At 39.6% G+C, this 18198-nt stretch overlaps 2 protein-coding genes across 2 annotated transcripts; both read left to right on the top strand.

Moving 5' to 3' along the window:
• The first annotated feature begins 2306 nt into the window (after positions 1-2306).
• Positions 2307-8678, top strand: LOC109451077 (protocadherin beta-2). Its single transcript, XM_074313664.2, has one exon. It carries the CDS (start codon positions 4246-4248, stop codon positions 6640-6642), a length of 2397 nt encoding a protein of 798 aa, XP_074169765.2. The 5' UTR covers positions 2307-4245; the 3' UTR covers positions 6643-8678.
• A 139-nt stretch (positions 8679-8817) lies between these two features.
• On the top strand, positions 8818-13836 carry LOC141567276 (protocadherin beta-3). The gene has a single exon (XM_074313663.2). The coding sequence runs from the start codon at positions 10654-10656 to the stop codon at positions 13144-13146; it is 2493 nt and encodes an 830-aa protein (XP_074169764.2). The 5' UTR covers positions 8818-10653; the 3' UTR covers positions 13147-13836.
• Positions 13837-18198: the final 4362 nt, after the last annotated feature.

Here is an 18198-nt window from a genome sequence, read left to right on the forward strand (position 1 = left end):
TAAGCTGTCCCTTGTTATCCATGGGGGATTGGTTCCAGGACCCCAGAAGATACCAAAATCTGTGGATGCTCAAGTCCCCTATATAAAATAGTGTAGATCAATGCATACAGTTGGTCCTCCATATCTGTGGACTCCCAATCATGGATCAAGAACAGTATAGGTATTTATTGGAAAAAAGTCCTCATGTAAGTAGACCCACTCAGTTTAAATCTACATTGTTCAAGGGTCATCTGTACAGGGGAAAAAGTAATTGGTAGAAATAAATGTCTCTTACATTTTTAAGGCGTAATCTACTGAGTTGCTATGTAGCTCATTTATTGCAATGCTAAATTTGTATTTTCTGATTTTTAGTAAGTTTTCTTATTTATTAAACATCAAAAATAATTCTTTCTTTAACAATTAATTCTCCAATATAGTCAAAGGAAATGTCATGTAGTATGGATTGGCAAAACAATTTGTATATACTCAGATCAGGCTAGAACCATGGCAATGTCTGGTCAAGACTTTTTTTTCAAGGAAACAGTTTGTACTAATAGGCTATGATGATACTCCTTAAACGAAAAATGCCAAGATTCTTATGCAAGTGTCTCTTTCAAAACCATTAGTTGCTTGTTTGTACTGGGGGAAGAGAATAAACAACACCTTTATTTCCCCTGCTTGAATTACCTATATTTTGGAATCCAGCTTGCTTGAGCTTTGTGGAATGTATATCTTGATAGATTATGGAAAACTTATTTATTTGTATCCTTAGTAAGGCAAAAAAGGCAAATTGAGTGTTACCACAGGTCCACAATTTCCACCCTAAGATTAAAAATTACTAGAACACTCCCTTCCTATGCTAGAATATTTCTCATTATTTCCTGCAGGGTTTCAGTGGAAGGTCACTGAAAAACCCCTCTTTCTTTTGCCCTCTGATTGCTCAGTGAGTAAAGCTAGTTTGTGGGCTGAAGGCCAGTGGAGGACCGAAGATTTCTTTTTTGAAAAAGGGTCAGTAGTGTGGATGATATCTCTACAATTACTTATAAATACATAATATAAATATTTTATTTATATTTTAATATGGTATATTCTAATTCTAATATATATGATTACTTATTAAAGGAGATTAAGGAAATAAGAGCATGTAAAGGGTACTCAGGAAGGAATGTGAACTCTCATCAAGGTTTAAGAGCTTAAATGATTTAAAATAACATAGTAGATATAATGCACTGAAATCTGGTAACCATCTAAAAATATAAAGTATTGGTACTTGTTCTATAATCTCTGAAAAAAGAGAGCTTATATTAATTTCTAAATGTATGAAAAGCATTGAATCTGAAAGAAGGGTGAAATCTAATGAATTGTGAGAACACTTATGACTCAGCATGAGAGGTTTAAAAATTCTTTTGCACAACAAAACCTAATGTGTTCTTGAGTATTTTTTCCCCCTAAAATGTCTTAAATATTAAGTTTTCAATTCTTAAACTTGTGATAGGTGCTAGTTTTTGTAATTTTCTTCGTATTTTATACTTTCCTCTCCTTTATGTTATCCCCAAATTCACATAACTGCTTTAATTCAGAGAATCTGTCAAAGGAAATAATCGTATTTACATATTAACAATATTAGTTAAATGTAAAATCTCAAGTGATCTACCAGTCATTATTTACCTTTATGATGTAAGTGATTGTCACTACATCTATTTCTGACTTTAATTAAGTTTTGCAGCATGTATAAAGAGCTGTTTTTAAAGACTTGGGTCTTTGGTCTTATTCACCTGGATGAATTGTTTTAAATGCTCAATATCAATGAATTAAAATATTTTTACTTGTTATAATATTAATATGAAAGTAATAATTATGAAAAACAAAAATAATACCAATACAAGTAGGCATTTATTTTCAAAGTGTTAAGAAAGGGAACCTGTGACTGCCCGATTTTTTTTAACCCAATTACAAAAAGTAAATGAGAGGTTTAAAAGTGTTATATCATTGTTACACTTAATAAATCATCCATTCCAGTTTTCTGGAAATACAGGGGATAGAGGAACAGGTTAAAAGACACCATGAGGAAACAATCAGACAAATTCAGAATGTAGAACATCCTACAAGACAAGTGGTCTGGATACTTCAAAAAATTCAATATAAAAGATGGGGGCCTTTTCTAGAATACATAGATGTATCACCCAATAAAATCATGAAACTTAGTTAAAAAATTTTTTTCTAATACATTTCTTATAACAGGTAGTTAAGAAAGTAAGTGCATTTGTAAAAGGAACTCAAGAGTGAATATGGGGGAGGGGGGTTATCACTTTGTAAGGGGTGTAAATGTCTAACCATTACATTGTTTTGTACACCTGAAACTAATAAAAAAAGAATGAATATTCTTATCAAAGTTGAAAATTAGGGAAGGATAATGGAAAGATAATTAAAGAGATTTCATAGGGACTGGATTTTAGATAATATTGTGGAATTATTGTTAATTTTGTTAAGTGTGATAGCAGCATTATGATTATGTGGGATAAAGTCCTTATACTTGAGAAATGCCTGATGAAATATTTAGATGTGAAGTATGATGTCTTCAAGTGATTTTCAAGTGGGTCAGCAAAAAAAAGGGATATGTGTGTGTAGAATAAAATATACAGGTAGATCAAATCTGTATGACAAATATGACAAAACATAAATAATTTTTAAATTTTCAACTAGGATAGAATTATGTTTGTATAGTTCTTTTTAAATTTTCCATACAGTATATTGAAACATTTCTCAATACATATATTTAATTAATAGACTTTATTTTTTGGAGCAGTTTTAGGTTTTACAGAAAATTGAGCAAATAGTACAGAAAGTTCCCATATACCCACTTTCTCCCATTCATGGTTTCCCCTAGTATTAGCATCTTGCATTAATGTGGTATATTTATTACAATTGATGAATCTATATTGATCCACTATTATTAACTAAAGACTGTAGTTTACATTAGGGTTTACTCTTTGGGTTGTACATTCTATGGGTTTTGACAAATGCATAGTAATGTATCTACCATTTCAGTATCATAAAGAAAAGTTTTAGTGTTCCCCAAATCCCCCGTTTCACCTCTTGATTTTCTTCCCTCTTCCCCTTAGCAACCACTGATAATTTTAATGTGTCTGTACTTTTGCCTTTTCCAGAATGTCAGGCTTCTTTCACTAAGCAATATGCATTTAAGTTTCCACTATGACTTTTTTGCTTAACTCATTTATTTTTATCAAATATTTTTTAAAAACACAAACGACAGAAACTTTAAAAACCTAACAACAAACCGCAACATACTTTGGCACGGATTTAACAAATTATCTCTAAAAAGACATTTAAGAAATAATTGAAAAAATTTCAATATTTACTGGATATCTGATATTATGAAATTATTGACATTGGCCATTTAGATGCGATAACTGAAGTTATGTAAAAAATGTTCTTATCTGTTAGAAAGGAAAATAAAAATATTGACATATTCACAAGAAGAATTATCCAAATATGTTTGGATATTTTCATATGGCTCAAATGCATCAGATTCCAGGAAAATGTGAAGTGGGAGCAGTGCGAGAGAGAAATATGAGTGAGGAGAATATTTCAGTGGCCATGAGAATGTTTTCATGAATTTTGTGCTTTTCCTGGGTCTCTCTACTTTTCCGTTAACTTGAATGTGAGGATGGTAACCTAACTACCACGGAGATACGCGATTGCCTGAGCTCTGGATAAAAGCTGGGAACTGCCTAGTCAAAGCCGCTTTTCATGCTAGGACTGAAGTTACTCCCTTCCAGTTTCTGAAGTTGGTTTTTTTCCAGTTTCAAAAGAACTGCCTAGGACTGTGAGGGAACTGGAACGGAAATTAGTCTATGTTTGCCTTGTCGTTGTGGATACAATGAAAAAGCCCTTCGAAACGCAGTTAAGCCTTGAGAGATACTTCTCGAAAATACTCCATTTAGATTTCCATCACTCAGAAAGGATTGGGATTTTCTGTTTTGGAGAAAGTAAACACTCGGAAAGGACGCAGGGTGGCGCTGCAGCATTAGAAGTAGAAGGAAGAAAGCCACCAGTCCGTCCTTCTTGAACCAGATGCTCATATAGAGAAGCAAGCAGGAAGGGGAGGCTTTCGAAGGCGGTGGCTCCGGGAAATCTGGGCCCTAGGCGTCTCCACTTATCCCAGGATTTGGGAGACACTGGGAAACAGAGTCAGCGACAACGGGAGCCGGAGCTGGGTCAGGTTTGCTGGGAGACAAGAAGGCGATGGAGGCCGGAGAAGGAAAGGAACGCTTTCAGAAACAAAGGCAAGTCTTAATATTCTTTGTTTTGCTAGGCATAGCTCGAGCTGGTTCCGCGCCTAGGCACTATCCAGTGGCAGAGGAAATGGAGAGTGGCTCCTTTGTGGCCAATTTGTTAAAAGACCTGGGGCTGGAGGTAGATGAGTTAGCTGCGCGGGGGCCCCAGGTCGTTTCCAAAGGGAAAAAAGTGCTTTTGCACTTCGATAGGCAGACCGGGGATTTGTTGTTAAATGAGAAACTGGACCGGGAGGAGCTGTGCGGTCCTACCGAGCCCTGTGTGCTACCTTTCCAGGTTTTATTGGAAAATCCCCTGGAGTTTTTTCAGGCCGAGCTACGGATTAGGGACATAAATGATCATTCCCCGGTTTTCCTAGACAAAGAAATAATTTTGAAAATTTCTGAAAGTATCACCCCCGGAACTGCTTTCCTAATAGAACGTGCCCAGGACTTAGATGTAGGAAGCAACAGTCTCCAAAGTTACACAGTCAGTCCCAATTCCCATTTCCATCTTAAATTACAAGACAGTCCCGACGGCATAATATTACCACAGCTGGTGCTGGACAAAGCGCTGGATCGCGAGAAACAGCCTGAGATCAGGTTAACCCTCACAGCGCTGGATGGCGGGACTCCACCCAGGTCTGGCACCGCCCTGGTCCGCGTTGAAGTCTTGGATATCAATGATAACGCCCCCGAGTTTGCGAAGTTGCTCTATGAGGTGCAGGTCCCGGAAAACAGCCCCATTGGATCCCAGGTTGCCATTGTCTCTGCTAGAGATTTAGACATTGGAGCCTATGGAGAAATATCTTACGTATTTTCCCAAGCCTCTGAAGATATTCGCAAAACTTTTCAAATAAATGCAAAATCGGGAGAACTCCTTTTAAGACAGAAACTGGATTTCGAATCCATTCAGACTTATACATTAAATATTCAGGCGACAGATGGTGGGGGTCTTTCTGGAAGTTGTGTGGTGTTTGTCCAAGTGATGGATTTGAATGACAACCCTCCGGAACTGATCATGTCAACACTTACCAATGAAATCCCAGAAAACTTGCAGGAGACCATAATCGCTGTATTCAGAGTTTCAGATCCTGACTCAGGAGACAATGGAAGGATGGTTTGCTCCATCCAAGATGATCTTCCTTTCTTCCTTAAACCTTCTGTTGAGAATTTTTACACGCTCGTGACAAACACAGTCCTGGACAGAGAGAGCCAGGCCGAGTACAACATCACCATCACCGTCACCGACTTGGGGACCCCCAGGTTGAAAACCCAGCACAACATAACAGTGTTGGTCTCCGACGTCAACGACAACGCCCCGGCCTTCACCCAAACCTCCTACACCCTGTTCGTCCGCGAGAACAACAGCCCCGCCCTGCACATAGGCAGCGTCAGCGCCACCGACAGAGACGCGGGCGCCAACGCCCAGGTCACCTACTCGCTGCTGCCGCCACAGGACCCGCACCTGCCCCTGGCCGCCCTGGTGTCCATCAACGCCGACAACGGGCAGCTGTTCGCGCTGAGGGCGCTGGATTACGAGGCCCTGCAGGCCTTGGAGTTCCGCGTGGGCGCCACGGACCGCGGCTCCCCTGCGCTGAGCAGCCAGGCGCTGGTGCGCGTGCTGGTGCTGGACGCCAACGACAACGTGCCCTTCGTGCTGTACCCGCTGCAGAACGGCTCTGCGCCCTGCACCGAGCTGGTGCCCAGGGCGGCCGAGCCGGGCTACCTGGTGAGCAAGGTGGTGGCGGTGGACGGAGACTCGGGCCAGAACGCCTGGCTGTCGTACCAGCTGCTCAAGGCCACGGAGCCCGGGCTGTTCGGCGTGTGGGCGCACAACGGCGAGGTGCGCACGGCGCGGCTGCTGAGCGAGCGCGACGCGGCCAAGCACAGGCTGGTGGTGCTGGTCAAGGACAATGGCGAGCCGCCGCTGTCGGCCAGCGTCACGCTGCACGTGCTGCTGGTGGACGGCTTCTCGCAGCCCTACCTGCTGCTCCCGGAAGCGGCGGCCGACCCGGCCCAGGCCGACCCGCTCACGGTCTACCTGGTCATCGCGTTGGCGTCGGTGTCGTCGCTCTTCCTGTTCTCGGTGCTGGCGTTCATCGCGGTGCGGCTGTGCAGGAGGGGTAGGGCCGCCGCATTGGGTGGCTGCTCGATGCCCGAGGGCCACTTTCCGGGCCACCTGGTGGACGTCGCCGGCACCGGGACCTTGTCCCAGAGCTACCAGTATGAGGTGTGTCTGATGGGAGGCTCAGGTACCAACGAGTTCAAGTTCCTCAAACCGATTGTCCCCAACTTCCTTGTTCAGGGTGAGGAGAGGGTTAGTGAAGCAAACCCCAGTTTCAGGGATTGCTTTGAATTCAGTTAAGAATCAGTAAGGGTCTAATGAGCCCAGTCTGTTAATTTGTGGGAAATCCTTTTTAACTGTTTCGCTTAGGGTGGTTGCTTCTTTTTATTTGAAATGTAAATATCTCTTTTCAATTCAGTGCATGGTGTTTCCAAATGTGTTGCTTTGTGGTATAATGAATGCAAATTATCTTTGTATTCTTATTGGTGATTAGTGTCCCTGTACTTTAATTCGATTTAAAGTATGAAGAAAATTTTGGTTTTCCAAAAGTCTAAATTTTTGAATTAGCATACCCTTTTCCAAATTCACCTTCCCCAGTACCTAGGTAATTTTGCAGTCCTACATTTTTTAATGTTTATTATCACTACATGTGGTTATTCTCTTTTTTCTGCCCAGAATATTTGTGTTTGTATAGTATAACTTTAATCTGTGAAGTCACATTGGGTAAAATCAACATAGGTATATTAATGAAAAAACAAAGCACTCTCACATTTTTCTAAATATATACTTCCAAAAATTATGATTCTTTAGAGATTGTGAGTGAGAACCTAGACTGTTAGATTCCACAAACCGTCCACATTAGGTTTTCAATAAACCAATCACTAATATTCTAAAATATACTTAAAAATACACAGCATATGTCCAGGCATTTTCAAAGACATACTAATTCTTCATATTTTCTGTTTCAAAAAAATGTAAACCTCTTTTTATTTCAATCTACCCTTTAAAAAAATCTGGTTTCATTATTCGAAACTATTAACTTTGAGCATTTAATTAAAATCCAAAAGATTTTAGGGAATATATGTTTTTATCCTTGACCACATTTAAGAAACTTCAAATGTAGTTTGGTATTGCATTTTCCAAAATTTTCTGAAGTATGAATGATTCCATTGGAAATAAGCCTGTGGGGAAAATATTTATCTTGGTCTGTTTGATCATTCCTTTTTTTTTTTTGCACTACTTTTTTTAAAAATGTAGCTTCAGGTGTACAAAACAATGCAATAGACATTTCACCCCTCACAAAGTGATAACCCCTCCCCCAATCTATTGCCCTCTGACATCGTATATAGCTGTTACAATTCCATTGACTCTATTCCTTATGCTGTACTCCATATCCTGTGACTATATATATATATATATATATATATATATATATATATATATATATATATGAAATTATAGTTGACATATAATATTATTCAACTTCAGCTTCAGGTGTACAGTGCAGTGGTCAAGCATTTACACCATTCATGAAGTGGTCTCCCTAATAAGACACGTTCCCATCTGACACCCTACAAAATCTTTACAACATTATTGATTATATTCCCTAAACTATCTTTCATATCCCTGTGCCAATATTGTAGTTACCAATTTACACTGTCTAGTCCCTTCCCTTTCTTCCTCATCCCCACCCCCCTCCCTTCTAGCAACCATCAGTTTTTCCTCTATATCTCTGAGACTATTTCTGTTTACTTTGCTCATTTGTTCAGATCTTTAGTTTCCACATATAAATGAGATCATATGGTATTTGTCTTTCTCTGACTGATTTATTTCACTAAGCATAATGTTCTCTAGGTCTATCTATCTAATTGCAAATAGTAAGATTTCATTCTTTATAGCCGAGTAATACTCCATTGTATAAGTGTACCACAGTTTCTTAATCTAGTCGTCTACCGATGGGCATTTCGGTTGTTTCCAAGTTTTGGCTATTGTAAATAGCACTGTAATAAACATAGGGGTGCACGTATTTTTTCAAATTAGCATCTTGGATTTCTCTGGATAGATACCTAAGAGTGGAATTGCTGGGTCATAAGGTAGTTCCATTTCCAGTTTTCTGAGATACCTCCATACTGACTTCCATAGTGGCTGCACCAATCTGCAATCCCACCAACAGTTACACTGACTACTTCTATTTTCCCCTTTCAGTTTCTTACTTTTCAATGCTTTTTTCTTTTTAGGTACTTGAGTTATGTTTCTAAATAGATCCCCATTTATTGCATGATTAGCACAATGACTTGAATATTATAGGGTTCTTAATAAAAATTTTGAATGACTGATTGAAAGAGAGAAGTGTCTTTATTTCACCTGTGAGATATATATATATATTTAAATACATTAAAATACTTAGAGGACAAAATTTTGCTGGAAGTAGGTGCTCTTTGATGTATAATGAATGATATATAATTCTTGATTATTAATAGAACTTATCACTGCTGTTCAAACTGTGCAGTTATCAATCTCTGATGTCTCTTTCCTTCAACATATTTTTCCTTTTTCTCTTCCTGTTTAGTTTGAATCTCCTCTCCTGCCCACTAGCTTAAGGAATACAAATAGGGAAGTTGTGTTTTCTATTTTGTAACTTAAATTTCCTTTTGTAATTCCCTAAATGATTCATCCAAGTTTATTTCTTGCATCTCAATTTCTGGTCCATACATTAAAACAATTTTAATTCTTAATGTTCTTCAGCCTATCTTTAAAATTTTATGTCATTTAATGTATATTTGAATGAGCTATGCTATTAAAATTATAATACAAATTTAAAAGGTATGATTTTGAGATTAGCAGTGGTATAGAGCACCGCATGGTATAGTGCACTCTGATTAACTAACTTATTACCTGTAAGATCTTGGATAAGTCACATAATTTCTTTCCCCACAAAATAATAACAGCTATTTCAATAGCTTGCAATTCTGATCAAATAAGATAATATATAGAAGTGTAATTGCTATTCTTTTAAGTATCACTAATATTAAGAGTAAAGTTAATAGATGAGCCTTTGTGTAACATTCCTGATAATTTTGAAGACGCTAGATTGAACACGATATTTGTGTTGTTTCATTTCTGTGCTTAAAACCTTGCAATAGCTTCCTTTTATTCTTAGACTAAAATCCAAGCACCATTATTTGGCCCCAGTTTACCACTCTTCCCACTTACTCTTGAGACACTAAGTTTTGAGTACACTGCCCTTCCTTCACTACCTAGAATAGCTATGCTTCACTGTCTTAGGGCCTTTACATATCAGTTTCTCATATATGGAATTCTACAGTCTTAGGCTGCCAAATTTCTCATCCTTCATGTTTCAGATTAAATGGCACATCTTTGGGAACACTTTCTCACCTACCATTAAGTTAGGCCCCCCTATCTCATACTTTCAAGTGCACTCAGTAAATTTCCTATATAGCATTTTTACAGTGTTTGTTTGAACACCTGTTTAAAATCTGTGCACCCCATTAGATGGAAAACAGTATAAGGTATATATTTCTGTCTTGTTACCACTATATGCCTAACTTCTACAAACTCAACAAACATCTGTTTCCACAGATGAAATGCAGTTATGCTGATGAAATAGTTAATACAGTTAACACAGTTGAAACTAATAATTGTAAAATTACTGTGAAATAAGAGGAGAAAGCTCTGTATTCCTTGAGTGAGTGTGAAAATGTGGAAGGAATGAGGCATTTGTGATCTCTAGATATACCCCCCTGTCATGATCTATTATAATTTTTATCACCTTGCACGAGGTCGTTTTTTCATAGTATTTTTTCCTTACTATAAAAGCAACTCATGAACATTTTACAAAATCTAGAAAATAATAAATAGGATAATTAAGCACGTCACCATTTAGAGCAAAATCTTTTAAAATTTATGTGTAATAATTATAGATGGGAGAAGTAGCCCTAGCAGGTATCCACTTCCGTAAAATCATATAAATAAGGACTCTACCAGGGACCGTCACTTCTTGTAGATGACAGTACATTTAATTTCCCTAGGTTGTGTTCATTTAATTCGAATAACACAAGAAACTCCTTCAGTAGCGTCAGCTGGGTTTAGTAAGGGGAGTAAGTGATTAAAAATATCGAAACAATAACAAAAAAGAAACCCCAAACAAAACACTTTCTCCAAGAGTTTGAAACTCCTAGCGAACGCATGGTGGCGCTGTTGACTAAGAAGGAGAATTAAACCACAGACAGCGTGCGTACTCAGTAACGCACTGATCCTGTGCGGTAAACTAGGGATTCTGAGCATGGGCAGATGTTTAAGCAAGCAAATCTGAGCCCTAGAAGGGATTATTCGCTAGACCTTCTTCAAAGGTTGGGAGGCAAAAGACTGCGTTTCCCAGTGCTATCGGAGGCTCAGGGTGGCAATATTTCTTGGAAGAACATGGCAGAAAGTGAAATGGAGGCCGGAGGGAAGCGGTTTCTTAGACAAAGGCAAGTCCTGTTTCTCTTTGTTTTACTGGGTGGGTCTCTGGCTGGGTCCGAATCGAGACGCTACTCTGTAGCTGAGGAGAAAGAGAGGGGCTTTTTAATAGCCAACCTAGCAAAGGATCTGGGCATGAGTGTAGGGGAACTGGCCGCTAGGGGGGCCCAAGTTGTGTCTAAAGGGAACAAACAGTATTTTCAGCTCAACCATCAGACCGGTGATTTGCTCCTGCATGAGAAATTGGACCGGGAAGAGCTATGCGGCCCCACAGAGCCATGTATACTGTATTTTCAGATTTTACTGCAAAACCCTTTGCAGTTTATTACAAATGAGCTCCAGGTCATAGACGTAAATGACCATTCTCCAGTATTCTTTGAAAATGAAATGCAGCTGAAAATCCTAGAAAGCACTCCACCAGGAACAGTAATTCCTTTGGGAAATGCTGAGGACTTGGATGTGGAAAGAAACAGTCTCCAAAACTACACGATCACTCCTAATTCCCATTTCCACGTTCTCACACGCAGTCGTAGGGATGGAAAGAAGTACCCAGAACTAGTACTGGACAAAACGCTGGACCGTGAGGAGCAGCCCGAGCTCAGTTTAACCGTCACAGCGCTGGATGGCGGGTCACCGCCCAGGTCTGGGACTGTCCAGATCCACATCCTGGTCTTAGACATAAATGACAACGCCCCAGAATTTACACAGTCTCTCTATGAGGTTCAAGTTCTAGAGAACAGCCCCCTTAACTCTGTTATTGTCACTGTCTCAGCTTCTGATTTAGATACAGGAAATTTTGGAACAATATCATATGCATTTTTTCATGTTTCTGAAGAAATTCGCAAAACTTTTCAACTAAATCCAATTACTGGTGATATCCAACTAGTCAAATACTTGAATTTTGAGGCGATTAATACTTATGAAGTCGACATAGAAGCCAAGGATGGCGGAGGTCTTTCGGGAAAATCGACAGTGATAATTCAGGTGGTTGATGTGAATGATAACCCACCAGAACTGACTTTGTCGTCAATTACAAGTCCTATCCCGGAAAACTCGCCAGACACAGTGGTGGCCGTTTTCAGTGTTTCCGATCTAGACTCGGGAGACAATGGGAGAATGATGTGTTCCATTGAGAACGATCTCCCCTTCCTCCTGAAATCATCCGTAGAGAATTTTTATACCCTAGTGTCCCAAGGAGCGTTGGACAGAGAGAGTAGAGCCGAGTACAACATCACCATCACCGTCACCGACTTGGGGACACCCAGGCTGAAAACCCAGCACAACATAACCGTGCTGGTCTCCGACGTCAACGACAACGCCCCGGCCTTCACCCAAACCTCCTACACCCTGTTCGTCCGCGAGAACAACAGCCCCGCCCTGCACATAGGCAGCGTCAGCGCCACCGACAGAGACGCGGGCGCCAACGCCCAGGTCACCTACTCGCTGCTGCCGCCACAGGACCCGCACCTGCCCCTGGCCTCCCTGGTGTCCATCAACGCCGACAACGGGCAGCTGTTCGCCCTGAGGGCGCTGGATTACGAGGCCCTGCAGGCCTTGGAGTTCCGCGTGGGCGCCACGGACCGCGGCTCCCCTGCGCTGAGCAGCCAGGCGCTGGTGCGCGTGCTGGTGCTGGACGCCAACGACAACGTGCCCTTCGTGCTGTACCCGCTGCAGAACGGCTCTGCGCCCTGCACCGAGCTGGTGCCCAGGGCGGCCGAGCCGGGCTACCTGGTGAGCAAGGTGGTGGCGGTGGACGGAGACTCGGGCCAGAACGCCTGGCTGTCGTACCAGCTGCTCAAGGCCACGGAGCCCGGGCTGTTCGGCGTGTGGGCGCACAACGGCGAGGTGCGCACGGCGCGGCTGCTGAGCGAGCGCGACGCGGCCAAGCACAGGCTGGTGGTGCTGGTCAAGGACAATGGCGAGCCGCCGCTGTCGGCCAGCGTCACGCTGCACGTGCTGCTGGTGGACGGCTTCTCGCAGCCCTACCTGCCGCTCCCGGAAGCGGCGGCCGACCCGGCCCAGGCCGACCCGCTCACGGTCTACCTGGTCATCGCGTTGGCGTCGGTGTCGTCGCTCTTCCTGTTCTCGGTGCTGGCGTTCATTGCGGTGCGGCTGTGCAGGAGGGGCAGGGCCGCCTCGTTGGGTGGCTGCTCGGTGCCCGAGGGCCACTTCCCGGGCCACCTGGTGGATGTCAGCGGTACTGGGACCCTTTCCCAGAGCTACCAGTATGAGGTGTGTCTGATGGGAGGCTCAGGTACCAGCGAGTTCAAATTCCTCAAACCGATTCTCCCCAATGGTCTGGATCAAGACGCAGAACAAAACTAATGCAAAATTCCAATTGCAAGAGTAGTTTAGGTTTCATTAACAGAAGAATCAAAAAGTAACTGCTTGGCTATGAGTATTTTCTTTTAGAATCAAGAATCTTTAGTTGATATAACATTTTATTTATATATTGATTTTACTTTCTATTTAGTTAGTTAATCTTTGCATTTTCTCCTTTTTTCATCTGCTTACTATCTTACCAGTGCAGTCTTAATGCTTACGTTTTCTAATAGGTGAGTAAAAATAAATTCGTTATCTTTTAATGGTGATTTCAAATAGGTTTACTTAAAGGAACTCGTTTTGAATTCTATATCCAAAACAATGTAGAGAGAATTCCAAACCACCAATCTTATAATTTACCTTGTTGAATTTAGTCTGATAATATTCTTTATTATACTCCTAAAGCAGCTTTGTCTATGTTTAATGAAGTTTGTGGCTAGATAAGAATGTGTTTTCTTTAATATGTACCATCTTTAAGGTGCACCACCTTTTTAGGAACATAGTACCAAAACGAAAGTAACACATTCAATTCATTTTCTGTTTTGATATTTGCAATTAATATTTCAAAACTGTATGTACTTATATTGGTCAAAAGTGAACAAAAATATAGGCTAATAGGAAAATTACTCTTGGATTTGCTTAAAGTGTATTCATGACTGAGAACAAATTAAATGTAAGGCATTTTGAACAACTGATTGTGCTTTTTCATTTGGTATGAAATATTACGTAGTAAGGCATCTGATGTTATGACAATTTGGTTGGTAAATTCTGAGATGTAAATGTTATCAACCTGAGGGCCTTTGTTAGTTTCAAGAAAGTACATGTATCTCTATATGCTTTATGATAAAAGTAGTGTCCCAGCCAATCCTGCTTTTAAAAAGTTAATATCTATTTGGCATTTACATGGTAATTAATATACAAGGGAAATCTTTTTGTTTGTTTCCTGTCTTACTGCCCTCCTTCAGATTTCAACCTGACATGATTTAGGATTATGTATGGTTCTTCTGGGATAAACATTTTCCATCCACATCAGCATTCTGCCTCCTATAGTATAACTAAAAGAAAATGTATAAGAATAGGAAGTTCTAAAGAGGAGAGAGCAACATCACTGTGAAAGTCTAAATGAGCTACAATTAAGAATAAAATGTGTAAGCAACCCCAACATCACATTTTATGGCTATTTTGAATCATATAGAAAAATTTACTTTAAGTATTAAAGTATTTAGTCCCTTATTAAAGAAGTTGATCAGGAAAAAATAAGTTTATTTTAATATTTGTGATTAGAACAAACAGAACTCAAGTTTTCTCAAAGATTTTCAAAATTCCCCAAAGAAAAAAGGAATTTAAAATTGACGTGCCTTCATACATTAAAGTATAGTTAGTTTAAAATGGCATCATTTTGTATAACTGAGAATCAAATGCATGAATCCTTAATCAGGGAAAAGAGAATATTTCCTTTCATTCATAAAGTATTTTATAGAGATGTTTGAGTCCGGCTCTTTTGGTGAGATTCCCCCCCCCCTTCTTTTCATATTTAGCTGAATTTTCATGAAGAGAGGAAAAAGGCAAAGAATTCTGATCAAGACTTCTTTTTTTTTTTTTTGACTGGCTTAGTCCCAAGTAGTGTCAGAGCTAGAAAAGTATTCAACTGTGGAAAGTATAAAGGGTAGTTCTTTTTTGGCCTATGTAGTATATCCCTGGCCTCTGATTGGTTATTCTATTGAACTTTGGTTAGTCTTCATGCTATCAAAATTAAGTAAAATTTGCAAGATACCAAAACTTTTGAATAAACTTTAAAATAGCAAATCATTCATCTTCAAAACATAATTCTAGATAGTGTGCAGTCTCCATTTTTCTCTTTGAAAACACATTAATTCATAAATATTTTCTCGACATTCATATCTAGTTTTTAAAACTGAAAAGCAAAGAGATGAAAATGAATTGTAAACTTTTATATAGGGTTGTTAAAAGACTAAACTATATTCAAGCATCACTTATTAAAATTAGTGAAGTAACTTATACTTTTTGTAAATCCTCCTTAATCCTTAAATATGGCTTCCTTGCAAATAAGGACTTAAAAAAAATAGATGATAGTTTTTCTACACATTCCACTGCTTTATTCTGGGAGTCTCTTGCTTCTTAGAGTGTATTCTTCTGTTTTAAAGCTGGAAATCTATTAGTCAAATTGAGAGTTATTTTTATGTCTAATACTCATAATCTTAGCCAATGGTTTGGTTGATCATAGATTTTTAATTTTAAAGTCATTTCCCTCTGTTCTTTTGTATTCAACACTGTTGATGAAAAAGTGATATCCATCTAGCTCTCATTCTTTTATCTGTAAACTTCTCTACTCTCTTTTACATTTTTTAAAAGATTTTATTGGGGAAGGGGAACAGGACTTTATTGGGGAACAGTGTGTACTTCCAGGACTTTTTTCCAAGTCAAGTTGTTGTCCTTTCAATCTTAGTTGTGGAGGGTGCCATTCAGCTTCAAGTTGTTGTCCTTTCAATCTTAGTTGTGGAGGGTGCAGCTCAGCTCCAGGTCCAGTTGCCATTGCTAGTTGCAGGGGGCACAACCCACCATCCCTTGCGGGACTCAAGGAATTGAACTGGCAAACTTGTGATTGAGAGCCCACTGGCCCATGTGGGAATCGAACCGGCAGCTTTCAGAGTTAGGAGCATGGAGCTCTAACTGTCTGAGCCACTGGGCCGGCCCATCTTTTACATTTTTTTTATTGTTGATATTTGCTAGGTCCCAATTTGAGATTCATCCAATGTACTGAATTTGTTTTTCTTTGAGTAACCATAGTTTTCTTTTTTAAAATTTTTAATTGGCAGGTTTTCAAAACAATGTTTTTTCACAATTGCTATTTTCTTCTGTTTTGGTGGAGGAAATTAAAAATATTTTTTACTTTTAAGTTTTTTCCATATTGTTCTGAATCTCTGTTTCTTGGGTATACATTCTTTTATTTGTTGAGTCCCTTTTTCATGCTGTTAGTCTTCCTCATATGCTTCGTGGTATTTTATGAAGAAATCTCCTATTGGAGTCTTCCCTCATAACAGTACTGGTTTTGGTAGTCTTGAAGAAGGGAGGAAGGAGGCGTCTCAAGGTGGCTCCAGCCTCAGGCTGTATAAAGCCAAGCCTTAATTAAGAAGCTTAGCTCAACGTTCCCACACACAGGCAGCAGTTCTGGACCTACACCTGACGGTGTGTTTGAGCTGGGCTCCAGTCTCCCTTGCATGGCACTGCTCTGCATTTGTTCTATGAGGCAAAATCTCAGAGAAGGTCTCCCTCTGCTTGGTTGTCATGTGTCTCTTAAGGCTGTAGACATGGGAACTAATGGCAACATTTTTTACTTTTCAATCTTCAGAGTAAACAAGCTGATTTTAATCTTAAACAAGCTGATTTTAAGGAAATTTGAGTTGTATCTGTAGTAAGTGATACATGGGGATTACCTACAGGAAAAAAAATCATGGTCTTGATTAATATGCCTGAGAGTGCTGCACATGATAGTCCTGGATGACATACAACTTGCTGGACGACAAAGAAAACCCTCTGCAAAGCAATTCTTTGTTGTGCACTGATGCCAGGTAGAACAAGGCAGTAAGCTGGGTGGTGACATGAGTCAGAACTCATGACTATTTTTCAATTTTTCAAGGCCTCAGAGTGAGTACTTGATGTTTAGCATGTGGGCTCACAACCTGGAAATATGGAGTATATCTAGCTCCTAAGTGATAGGCTCAAGCTGGTGCTGTTATTAAGGACAACGAGAAGCCAACTTTATTTGGCATGGTCATGCTACACCTGGTCTAGGACCTGTCCCAGCCCTACCTTCCATTCCTTGAACCATCCACAGAAGTCTACTCAAGCTGACAGGTTGTTTATTCTCTTGTTCACTGATTTGTCTCAGCTGTTTTCTTCTTTCAAGTCTCTCTGCCCCTGTTCAATGATGCTGAGATTGTGGAGGATGAACAGCGAACCTTCAGTGGCCTGCTGCTCATTAGACCATTTTTCTGAACATTGTGAGGATATCAATATCACTGGGACTTATATCCAGAGCTATTAATGTGAAAGGTTTCTGACTGGAATATCAAGACAAATGGGTTCAGATTTCTGAAGCCATTGTCTCCAACTAATATAGGCTGTCCACAAGGAAAGATGTTGACAAGAAACTCAACTTCTAGAACAATTTAAGGTTTACTGAAAATTAAAATTGTATTACCTAAATATTGTCATCTTGAGGATTTTTTTTGCTTAAATTTCTTTATCTCTGGGGAAGTGGATTTCTTCATCCTGAATGTCTCATCCTATTCAACACAATTTAATCAGTAATCAAAAAAACTTTCCACAAATGAAATTCCAGGATTAGATTGCTTCACTGGTGAATTCTACTGAATGTTTAAAGAATTAACACCAATCTTTCATAAATTTGTTTAAAAAAAGAGGAACAGGGACCACTTCCCAATTCATTCTATGAGGCCAATATTACCCTGATGCCAAAACCAGACAAAGATAACACAAGAAAAGAAAACTAATACCAATATTTCTTATGAGTATAGATACAAAAACCCTCAACAAAATATTAGCAAACTGATTCCAGCAACATATATAATGGATTATACACAATGACCAAGTGGGATTTGTCCCAGAAATACAAGGTTGGTTTAACATATGAAGGTCAATCAATGCAATGCACCATATTAACAGAAAAGGACAAAACCATGCAACCATCTCAATAAATACAGGAGGGAAAAAATTTTACAAAATCCAACACCATTTCATGATAAAAAATACTCAACAAACTAGGAATAACAGGATATGTACTCAACCTGATAAAGGGCAACTATAAAAACCCACAGCTAACTTCAAATTTAAGGGTAAAAGACTGAATGAAACCTTTCCCCCCTAAGATCAGGAACCAAACAAGGATGTCCCTTCTCACTGCTTCTATTTAACATTATACTGTAAGTTCTATCCAGGGCAATAGAAAGAAATAAAATAATTCAGATTGGAAATGAAAAAGTAAAAGTATATTTACAGATGACATGATCATAC

Source organism: Rhinolophus sinicus, chromosome 5 (assembly GCF_057876585.1).
Source record: "Rhinolophus sinicus isolate RSI-liver-muscle chromosome 5, RSI-T2T, whole genome shotgun sequence".
NCBI lineage: Eukaryota > Metazoa > Chordata > Mammalia > Chiroptera > Rhinolophidae > Rhinolophus > Rhinolophus sinicus.